Source organism: Bradysia coprophila, assembly GCF_014529535.1.
Source record: "Bradysia coprophila strain Holo2 chromosome X unlocalized genomic scaffold, BU_Bcop_v1 contig_26, whole genome shotgun sequence".
NCBI classification, from domain to species: domain Eukaryota; kingdom Metazoa; phylum Arthropoda; class Insecta; order Diptera; family Sciaridae; genus Bradysia; species Bradysia coprophila.
This window is the reverse complement of record NW_023503313.1, coordinates 3128113-3140727: the sequence shown is the minus strand read 5'-3', so window position 1 is coordinate 3140727 and position 12615 is coordinate 3128113. Positions and strand designations below refer to the sequence as shown.

Genomic DNA, 12615 nt, shown 5'->3' with positions numbered 1-12615 from the left:
AAAGTTTTTTAAAAGCTGCTTAAGGAGGAAACTTAACAGCATTTCCATTATACAATATACATCTATCTATATCCATCTACTATATGTGAATGGTTGTTCCATCTTCTCATAGATAAGTTCTTCTATTCTATCGAAAAGTTATACAGCGAAATCGTATAAAAGCATTCAATCTCTCCACTCACTTTATATGTGAAACGAACGTAACGCCATAACAGTTTTCCATCGATCATGGTAACGATCATCTCTCACACCTTCAGACACTATACTACTCAATTTCCGAAGAAACGGATTGTTTTTTCTGGCTATACAACAATCAAGCTGGGTATTTAAGTTAAAAGACACAATTGACGGCAGTGTCGATAGGAAAACTTTATCGTTTTATTGAAATGTGTAGGGTAAGCGTACCAATCCTCGGACAGTAATGAGTCATCGAACACCTATCGTTCTCTCGTTCATAAAAAGGTTTATGAATGAAGGAACACCTATTGGACTCGTTCTTGTCCGAGGATTGGTACACTTACCCTATACACATCTTTAAGACTAAAGCAAAAAAGAATCGACACTAGTCAAGTCAACAGTCACCATTAATAAACTTTGACTTTGACTGACTATAAACTTTTAAGGTGGAATGAAAAAAAAACATGTGTTCGTCTAACGTATAACCCGTTTTGTGTTAAGTCGAATCCGAACGTAACAAAGAAGAGTAAGAAAGCTAACTTAAAGCGTACACATATGTAACGAAAGATCGGATGTGCCATAATAAGATCCTTAAATTATACAGTGGCATTTCCGCACATATAAAGAGCACCCGAAGGTTTTGCTGTATGGTTAAATATCAACATAAAGCAAACTAGCACCGTGTGTGTGTGGGGGGATTGAACAGCAAAACATAAATTAAACAAAAACTACTTTGTGATTTTGGTTAAGTCTGATACATGCGGTAAAAGTGAGGAATATTAGTCGGTTGCTTGAATATTTAAACATAAAATACAGTTGATTGAATTGAAGGTTTCGTTTTTTGTTTGGCTCGAAAGTTCTACGTCAATCGTTGCATCATTCTACTTTTGTCTTTTGAAGTTTAAGAACATGATGATGATGATGATGTTTCCTTTGAAATTATTTAACGTACCGAATGAATAATTCCATTTTGGTTGTAATGGAGAGAATGGAACAGGAGAAACACAGCCAATTTCAATTAAGATAATTAATACACGTCGATAACGTTGAAGGTTTGCAATTTCAGATAACGAAACTACAACCGCAAAGTTGTAAATGGAATTTAAAAACACTCGAAACTATTCGAACTTTTTGAAGGAAATTTGAACTGACCTTTAATTAGAGTTGTCAAAACTTCAGTGCACACTACATTGTGTAATTTAAGTAATTCAAATCATAGTTCCCTAAACTAGATTCATCTCTATCTTTGCTGAATTCAAAGTTATTCCGATTTCGACCACAAATTCTGAATTGCTGAAACAGATACGACAAACGGTAAATAAAAGTCGCATAATATTTATGTGAACGACAATTATATCGACTCTGTTGTATTTAAAAGCAATGTCTATGAACCAAAAATAATATTCATGATTGTCGAACAAAGTCTCTGTCATTAACGACACGAAATCTTCGTTGATATTCCGACATCGTGAACATGTGTAATTGTGTTTTGAACGTATTTAAAGTCCTACATCGAATTTTCAACGAGAAGCTTACTAAATTTTATCAATTGAAACGCTTGTAATTGTTTGGAACCGTTAATTAATTGGCAAATACTTTTCAGTAAACAAAATTGATTATTAAATTACAGTTTCGATGGATTTTAATGGCGTAACCACAAGGGAATTGATTTGTTCACTTATGTTTTCTATTCACCTTCTATCAAAATTCCCTATTCAATAACAACTGTTTTCTTATCATTAATTATTAATTGAAGATCCTGTAAAATGTGCAGGAATTTGCAGAAATGACTGACGCATTTACTACCATTCATTCATAATCAATATCGTTGTCTACGAAATAATTAAAGATTGGCGCTCTTTTAACGGATGGATGTAGTAGAGTACGACAAATCAAATAAAATTAGGTTACAATTCTCTTTTAATAATAATTAATAGCAATAAATGAATGTAGGTTGTCGGTGCCTGAGTAGTTTGACTGTTTCTGAGTAGCCGACTTTCTTGGAATATCTTTGGAGCAACTTATTTTCGATTGTTATGAATTACAGTCTCAATAATTATTATTAATTGCGCTAAGAGCAATGCTCTTACCTTACCACAGTTATATTTTAGAGGAAAATTAAATGATTTTAAGAAAAGATGTCTGCACAACGTGTCGTTAACATAGATTTTGTCAACGCCCGAATATAATAAGCCGTATACAGAGTAGCGATACTACTTGAAGACCCATAGCACTTAGAGACATATTTTTAGCCGAGGCATTCTTCAAATAACTTTTGTTTTCATGAAGTCATTGTGCAAATGTGGAACAGACTACATCAGGGCGTTTTTCTAATACCAGATTTTTTAAGATATCTTCTTACGAAGATCGTGTTTGAAAAGTGCAATCCGCCAATAACCACCACTAAGGTGTTGGCTTTCAATAAAAAGCAGATTTTTTTGGGACAATTTGACCATCTCTAAGAAAAGTCAGCGATTTATGCAAACTGTTGATTTTCTCAGAACTGGTCAAACTGCCACAAATCTATTTTTTATCGAAAGCTAACACATTTGTGATAGTTATTGTCGTCATAAAGGATTTTTGTAAAAAAAACATCAGCGGCTATCAGCGAAAATGGAATGAGAAACGCTCAAAGTCTTGATGAGACCTTTTTGGAAAAATTCATTTTGAAAAATCTAATACAGTTAGAGGCAGTGACATTTCAGCATGAATTTGCTTCAGCTGCTGTTTAGCTGATTCAAACTGTTTATATGGCTTTACCACTTAGTAGTTGTACTATATAAAGACATACACAGTTTTGATTGTTTGTGTGGATTAGCTGAAAAACACCTGAAGCAAATTGATGCTGAAATTTCACTGCCCGACAGCAAATCTGCCCCAATTTGCATAACTGACTTAACATATTTCAGAACAATAGAAATTCTTTTGTTCTAAAAAAAAGTTAAGTCCATCATACAAATTACGGTAGAAATGCATTTATAGCTGGTGAAAATATAGGTTGTTTTCCGAAATTTGCATGAACCGCTCACTCTTCTGAAAGCTGGTCAAACTATCGCAAACAATTCTGTTTTTTACCTATTGAAAGCTATTAGCGGTTTACATTTGTCAATAAGGATTTTTCCATCAAAAACACAATAATAGTGTAGTATTTAAGGACCAAAAAGAAGTCGAACGTTTACACCTCCGGAATTCGCGATTTGATGATTGAAAGTTGTTAAGGGGTTAATGGCGGTTGTCGGTCATTTTGTTTGACTCTTAATATATTCCACTCACGAAACTCTACAACTTAGCTTTTGGAACCAACTCTGTATCTTACCTACTTCCTGAGATCAAGCCAAAATCTCTAATCCTAACCCTAATTATTTCCGATATTTACGATATTTCCAAGATGGCGATTGTCGGCCATTTTGTTAGGTCTCTAAAATATTCTACTCATAAAACTCTACAACTTAACCTTTGGAACCAACTATCTATCTGCCCTACAACAGCCAATATATTTTTTTTTACTATTTGAAAGGCGGGGACCAAATACCACCCTAAAATACCTTAAAAAAAATAATAAAAACATGGAGGGTACGTAGAATTGAACAGAAAACATCTCACCCTAACAAAATTTTTCTCTGTGAAATCTACTGCGCGAGTTATTAAACTTTAAACTCTAATTTTTCGGTTAATTTTAGGTGATATTGGGAAAAATTGGGAAAATGTGTTGGAAAAGTGAAAATTTTGGAAACACTTAAATCACTAAAATAAAGTTTGAACTTTCACCTATCATTTGAGTGGTCAAGAAGAATTTTATCATCAGACGTTCGTCTTCCATAAATCATAGAAGAAGACTCTGCAATTGATATTAAATGGAGCCCCAGAGGGCGGAGCGCGGAGGAAATTTTTGGCGCCTTCCCCAGAATATCTTATTTTTGACCTCTTAACAACTTTCAATCATCAAATCGCGAATTCCGGAGGTGTAAAGGTTTTGGTCCTTAAATACTAGACTATAAAATACGCACAAATGTAGACTCAAATTTCAGCACAATCACTTATCTTAATAGTGACAATTGGTAACTTCTATACAAAATTCTGTTACATTAATGATGATGATTATCTACAAGTTTGCTATTCAGGAAAATAAATAAATCAGAAATTTGATTTTACATTTTACAATGATTTTTAAGCTGATTTACCATCAACCTAATGTATCTACCCAATTAGAGAGCATTATATTATTGGCAATGGAATTATAGGCAATTAATTTTGGCATTTAATTTTATAACAATTGTAATTTGTCATATTTTACAATTGAAAAAGTGAGTACTTATTGAGGCTGTTATATAACATCACTATCGATACGATTAAATTGAGTTCGTAGAGTATGTTTTCACCAAAACTCTCACGGATAAACTTTGTTTGTGTTATCATTTAAGAAACGAATCTTTACAAATCTGAAGTGTGCTCCAAATCCATATCATAATGTAGATCCTTAAAATACCTATTTAGCTTACTGGAGCGACGCCCGTATTACTTTGAATTTGATGTAAAAAAAAAAAAAAAAAAATAATCTTTCAGCTCAAATTGTAATTGACGACGTTTTTTGCAAAGAAAATTTGATTTTCTAACAAAATATTCAAAACTGGCATGATATTCTGGAAATTGATTTCTTGAGGAAGAAAAATCTACGAAGAGAACTATCTGGATCATTTAAGGTAAAACTGCGCAAAAGTTTCCGCCCCGCGATTTTTTTCTTCGATATTTTCATCGGTTTTCGTTAGTATTCAATTGCTTTTCCGATACATTGCCATTAAGTAGAGTGATTAAAGTGTGTAGAGTTGTGTGATTGCGAAATCTGTGTTAATTTCCATTTGTTTCCGAGGATCTTTGATGTTTGACTTGGGGGTTGTCTTGTTATTGACAAAAAGGATTGTGGGCGGAATCGTTAGATGTAGCCATGGCTTGGCGTTAATTTCGTCGGAATCGTTGGATGTACCCGTGGCTTGGCGTTAATTTCGTGTTTCACCAGTTTTAAGCAATTGGCGAGGCAATTGGACTCAAATTAACGAATTTGCTGTGCGGAACATTCGAGTTCGAGGGAAGGACGGACTGTTTGAAGCCCACAATTCTTGTGTGGCTGTTGGAGATCCTCTTGACTACTTGTCTGCTCATATTCTAACATGTGAGAATGTTGAAATAGTGGAGCTAATGAGATACGTAAATCTGGTCCAATCGCTTCGTCGAGACATGATCAGTTTTGACGAATCGGTTGAGGATGTTGTTGGTATCGATAGATGAGAGCATTAAGTATGAATAAACGTTAATAGGGTTGACGTTTTTCAGTAACATGTAAAATGTGTTGTGTTTGGTCGGTTGTTGTTAGTTACTACTGTCGACTACTGAATTTTTCAGTAGTATATAAGTGCAAGCAACTTAAGTGGAGCTCCAACGCTGTTTTTAAGGAAAATATATATAACGTGGTATGTTACCGATGTGTATGTGCCAAATGTGTTTTTCATGTTAAACTTGATGAGCAAAAGGGTGGTTTAGAGGTAATGCTTCGGTATAACCAATGTTACCCCCAAGAGCCCCATGCTTTTGTTGTAAGGTCTGAGTCTAAAGTATCTGAGTCATTTAGGTTTTTAGATAGGGAGGACAATATTTTAGTCTCTTTCTTCAACTTTGTCTTGCTAGATAATGTTGAGACCATCAAATTGAAGTGGACTTCCAGGAAAACTACAATTTTCACCACAGCTTGCACCAGGTCACAGGCAAAAGCTTTTAGAGTTCAGTATATTTCTAGTCAGGTGGACGAAACTATTTGTATTGAAATCTGTTAACAAAATGTATACTGAAATGTTAACAGATAAATGTTGGCAAAACGAGTAAGTTTTGTTAACAACTTTGGTTATCTGTCCAGGACATCTTTTTCAACTAATTAACCAATATTATATTAAAAGCGCAAAGTCCATAGGCCATAGGCCACAGGTAAATAGTGTGCATAGGCAAATTCAACTGGGATTGTGTTTACTCCCAATCAATGTATTTATGCCGCCAGTGATCGCAGTCTGACGTGTTTAAATATTATGATATCATTGAACGAAATTGTCTGTTCAAACAATGGTAATGAGAGTATAATATCAACGGGTAGATAGATAATGATTAACACAAATTGCACTGTCATATTCAACAATACATCCACATATAGTTTAACATGACTGAATTATTAACATTATTAACATTCTCGTAAAATGTCTACATTTAAATTAGTGATTTTTATTGTGATCACTTAAATAAACGTTTCGTTCAACCAATAGCAGTATACGGTTTCCATTCATCAAATATGCATGCTCCAATCACAACAACACAAGGCATATTATGTGAAACAATTTTACATTTACATATAGACATGTATTATATGGATCGAATGAATTGCAGTTAAATGTAAATTAAAACTATAAAACAATTTTCCAACGAAATTGCATATAAAAAGTGCTTTTAATTGGATGTACTGAACAACGTGACCCCAACACAGTGTTACAGTTGAAATTTTCATTATTGAGTTATTTTAATGCAATTTGATAATTATGCAATTAAATGGTGGTTTGTTTAATGTTTATTTGTTCATAATTACGGTGTTGCATTCATTCAGATTTTGAGTTGCAGTAGTAGTTATTCAAAATAGCAAATAGATTATGAATGAACCCTCCACACAATTGGCTAAAATATGCTTTTGAAAATAAAATCCGTTTTTTTTTTTGTGCATATGATCGTTAATTCCGAAAACCTATAAAATATACTCGGAAAAGGCGGTGGTAATAACCAGGCAATATAACGGATACATATTTATAAATATGACTTTGCGGTTTTTTTTTGCACATTTTTATTCGAGAACTTTGTTTTCTATGTATCATAACATATAATGGTCCTGGGCGTCAATCGTAGACACTTCTGATTGAATATGGAAATAAAAACTCAAAGCTCTAAAAGTAGAATTTAGTTTTTTGTGGACGGGGGAGTTTTCACATAAAATTCATTTTAATTTCAACAAATATAACGATTTTGCAATCCCATATGATTCGACAATTAATGAGATTCACTTTAATTACAAATTAAATTAAAAACCAATTTATTTTTGGCATTTAATTTTGACCCATAGCGAATGAAACATCAAAGTATATGACAGCAATGCTTTTTTTTATTTATTTAATTGAGTGATCATTAAAAAGCTTATTTTGGAGTTGCAGTTTCTGTTACTTTAGATTTCAGTAGCAATTAGATGTTGTTTGGTATAATTATAGTGCATTGACTACATTAAAAACGGTTAGTTATCTCCTGCGAATCTAGCCAATGGAATTTCGCGTAGTTAAATGTCACGGCACAAGGCACGAGCGGTTCATTTTTGAAACGTCAAATGAGCGCTCCTGCTGGTTTACTTTACACTGCCGTGTAAATGTGCATGGTAAAGCTAATGAAATAAAAGATTTTGTAAGAAATTTGAGTGTTACTTTAAACAAAGGAAGTAAGACACCATATCGCTTGTAAGGCACGGTACAGAATAAATTCGTTAGCTTTTTAGGATCGAAAATTAGTATGATTTGTAGCATGCAATCGGTGACTTTCCTCCTTTGCACTTATCAGCTCTATAGTATGTACATTGTACAGTTGGTTCATTGTAAAAAAAAAACGCGTTTAATAGTTTTTTAAGAGTGTTAAAAGTCATCGATGTTCCCAGTCAATTAAGTGTTTCCAGTCAAAATGATATTTTGGCGCAAAATTTGAATACGCCTTAGCGAAATTGTGCTTTCTATAGACGAACACTTTTTAGTGTCCGATATTCATTCTTAATCTTCGATCAGGTGGAATTCATGTTGATCTGTCTTAAGGTTTAAGTTTAAATACACTACCTACTGTAGCACCGACATTTGCAACAGAATAATACTGATATTGAATACGAATAACACAATTTCTCATCTGTTTTACCTAGGTCTCTCAAGGGCGATTGCGTTCATTTTGCATGACCAGAATTTAACTTGTTCTAAGCCTCAATGGAGTTTTAGTTACACTTTCTAAGAAATGTCATAGCTGGGAAACTTTAATTGTGTTAGGCCTATTTTGAGACTATTTCTAATGAGATTCAATTGTTAAAAATTACGAAACTCGTGCATTCCATACACTGATAAAAAAAGATTTTGGCGGTGTACTTCGGATATGTATGATATACTTCTGTTATGCATAGTATGCGTCGGGTATGTATGGCAAACCTGTCGTATGTAAGTTTACGTATGATATGTGTGCCATACATCTCACGCGTGTGGTCGACGTAGGACATGTGTAAAATTTTGGTATGTGTAACTTCATCGCAAAATTACCTCATACGCCCAACACGTTTGAGAAAAGCACACGTTTAGGATGTTTGTATACGCATGGTAAGTATGATGTCAAAAGATCGTACTTGTTGTGCGTTAACATTCGTACACTGTGCATTTTATATTAATAGCAACTATGTCAGTCAAGTCCTTTACGTACATGAGATGAATGTATCTGTATCAGGACTTTAGGATTCACTTAAAAACAGAAATATTAAATTCAGTCATTCAAATTTCAAAACGTTTTATTCCCTGATTCCAATATCGAAATATTACGCAAAAAGAAGAAGAAGGAATTACGATTACGATTCTCGATATTAGGTCATTGTCATATACCTTAGTTCTAATTAGAATAAAAAAAAATATTTTCAAAGTTTCATATGTGTGTCATGTAAGTAAACGTATAGCATGTATAAGTACTTTGTGTGCAAACGTGCTCCCCGTTTACTAACTTCTACCAACGCTTCACAATCCAACTATCAATGTAGTATGTCTTAATTGCAACATTGGTTGAAGCGCCGCTTTGAGATCAAGAGGTCCCCAGTTCAAACCCAGCACCAAACATGGAGAAAATTTTTATCTAAGAAAAAGTTACGATATAAATGAATAAAAACACGAAAAATAAAAAAATTAAAATTAAAAAGAACGAAATTTGACGAAATAATGTACATCAAAATTTCATTTTATTTCGGATACCAGAGCAAACGTACTGGACGTTTACTGACGCAGTGCACGTGTACTAAACGTTCCCGAAGTTCGATCCAAAAATAGCTGTCTGCCAGCCAATTTACACGTCCACGACGTACAGTACACGTCCAGCGCGTTAACTTTTCTATCAGTGTAACTTCGCTTAAATTGCTCAAGTTATGTGATAGAACAGTACAGAGGTAAAACTGAAGTTTTATGTTGAAGCTAACGCGATTTATTCCTCATTAAAGAAATGTCTCACATTTCGACCGATAATGTTCGTTTTCATCTAAATTAACTTAAGAATTTTGGGACTAAGTACTAAGTTAACAGTACCGAACTGGCTCGAAAAAGCCCATCGGGGCCTCCATTCAACTCAATTTAAAAATGCCCACAAATTAAAAATTCTCATACAAAAATCCAAAAGACCCATCGGGAATCCCCCGAATTCACCGTATGGCCCGTGCGGGCCTGTAAGTTAACTAAGTGTAGAGAAAGGCCTCGTCACACGTGAGAGAGTATGACGACTTGGTACTGAGCACAGACAAATCTCATATTTAACTAACTAATTCCTCTAATTCCTAAACGATAAACAAAAAGTTCTTGAACTTCTTAGGATGATGACGGCCTCGACACAGTTTCTCGTAAGCATTGTCTACTCACTATTGGACAATAAACAAAATACAAAGCTTTCCGCATTATCACAATTTCTACGTGAGATGAATAAGCTGCACCAGATAATCCGCACACAATACAATACCACTCATTGTCTTAAACGCAGCAACACACAAAAACTGTAACAATAAGCAACCTATCATATAAAGTCTAACCAGCGCACCAACAGTGCATATATATTTGTGCACACGATTCTTAGCTCCTATTTAAATGCAATGTGAAACCTGTGTACATTAGTAATATAAAGGACATTATACACGCTTGTAGGTACATACACTTTGCCAGAGATCTATTAATTTAATAAGGTGGCAACCACGGTTGCAACCGTATAAATCTTACGTAAACATTTTAGCGTTAGAGTAGCCAAATTTTGATTGTTCGGCATTAACGCATTATTGAGTCGCTTTGAAAGCTCTCTTCATTCACTGTCTTCTAGTAGACAGAACTCTCTACGGATGCATATAATAAAATTTGTCATATTTTAAACCAGGTATTCATGGTAATAATCTCACTCTTAAGTATAATGAAAAGAGGACTTTCACAACGCTCCTTTTGCATGTAGCGTTGGCATTCTACGTTAAAACATACTTTCGGTTCACATATTACATATCTGTACAGTATACATGTTGTGTGAGTAAATACTATGCCACCACCGTTTTACCTTGGAGTAAATGTAAAACATGCAATGCCTTTGCAAAATTGTATGCTATACAATATTCACGTAAGTGTTACTAGCTAACATTTCCTTCTTATATGTTGGATTTATATATAGAGAGAGGTAATGTGCAATAGCACACAGTTTTTCGAGCAACGAAAAAGGGCAAAGAATTTAATCTGATGTTTATGCCATAGTTTATGGAGTATAGAATTAGGACAGCTAATAACCAAACAAGTTCGTATGATGTATGTTATCCCTTATTTATTCTCTACAAATGGTATCGTGTTCAAGTTGGAAAATATTCTGAACAATTTTCATGCAACATTTGTAAAAGTGGAGGTAATGTTTTATGAAAATAGCGTGAATATTTACGTTGAAATATACCGTACACTTTAACTATGATATAATATCTTTGGACGAATGATGTCATCTGATGGAAATGTTCGAGCATACACATTGTATGTGGCAAAAGTGGCAAACGTAACCGAAATAGTTGTTGTGCATATCATATAATGTTAGATAAACAATGTATGCCACACAAAATATGACAAAATTTGGTTACTGGTTACACAGTATTAGGTTAGGTTTACACACATACACACTCCAGTGGAGTGTCTCCTATCGTTCTTGAGGATTGGCATTCGTCAACAAGCAACAAGACTTCAAATATAGATATAATTTTGCGGAAGTGTATCTCAGTGTATCGAATGATTTTGTTTTTAATTTTTAATGATATCAGCGAACGTATTCAATCTTGAGTAGCGGATATGGGAAATGAGTTATTAGCGTGAAGGAAATGTGAATAATGTCGATATAGGGGGATGCTATACACGTATGCCATCAAAGAGCTTACAACGAAAATATGTAACTTGGTTCGGGTGTATTGCCTAATACAGAACACAGAAATGATTTGACGCATACGCATAGCACTGATTCTAGCATTAACACTTGTATGTTAGACGTCGCAAGACTGCCAAATTTTAGATAAGATAAAGATTGTTCTGATACCACATATATACCAAATATTTTCTATGTTAATGCTTGGAGGCTATTTCCTGGATAAGTTTACTTGCCGATGTTTGTAAACTTTCTAACGCTAGTTCAATTGAAAGATTTACTGCTGTCTTGTGTAAGAGGCTAGCGGAAACAACTGAAGATAGTCAGTCCACTCTGGCGTTTGAACCGCCGCTAGTTCTCGAGGTCGAAACTGCCTTTTTTCACAATTCATTCACTTAACGTGAGTCCTGGGTAAGGGAAGAGTTTATTTTATTTTGATTTTTTAGCTTCATTTGATAGGCATTTCAGCTGTGGAAAGAAGATGATGAACGCCAGCTCGCTGTCATTCACTTCAGGTTATACTCTTCTCTGAGTATATAGAAGTAAAGGACGGATTAGGCTTAGTCCAACCACTAATGAATCACTAACGGAAGTCGAACAATTTTACAAATCATTCATACAATGTGTGAATCCATTCATACATTGTCGCAAAATTGTTCATTCCACGAACGAGAAGGAGTAATTCTCGTCTTTATCCAAATCTACCAGATCTACTCTAAGATAAGCTTTTTAACAAATTGTGAGATTGTGATTTTCACGTACAAGTTGACTCTCCATGTACCTTGGTCATTAAATTCGACTGCAGACTACAGTAGGAACCGAATAAAAGTTTTATTTTGATAGAAGTGTATGAGAATGGTTTAGCAAAAATGTCCTACGCAGGACAAGTAGGACGAATTTTCAAAATGTAGGACAAAGTAGGAAAGTAGGACTCTGTGGGAGCGCTGTGTTTATCTACCCTTAATAATGTTTCAAAGCTAAATTAACACTTACAATGAATCCTTAATGGGACGACTGCACTTTGATTTTCACCACGATCATTTGCTGCAGCACAACCGTAATGACCAGCATGAAATCTTGCGACACGCTGCAAAACCAGCGATCTTGTGGAAATTATCACACCGTTCGTTACATTTTGTACGACTGCCTCGCCCTGAAATAATTCAATTGGTTGGATAAATAAAAGAAAATAAAGAAACGTCAAAAAGGTTTATCATGCAATTATTC

The 12615-nt window shown here is 34.4% G+C and overlaps 1 protein-coding gene across 1 annotated transcript in view; it reads right to left on the bottom strand.

The window, feature by feature from the left end:
- LOC119069177 overlaps nucleotides 1-12615 on the bottom strand; it is a 329111-nt gene that overhangs the window by 28950 nt on the left and 287546 nt on the right. The window contains exon 11 of the mRNA XM_037173104.1: nucleotides 12382-12541. Within this exon, the coding sequence (XP_037028999.1) occupies nucleotides 12382-12541 (160 nt within the window). The remainder of the gene's footprint in view (nucleotides 1-12381; nucleotides 12542-12615) is intronic.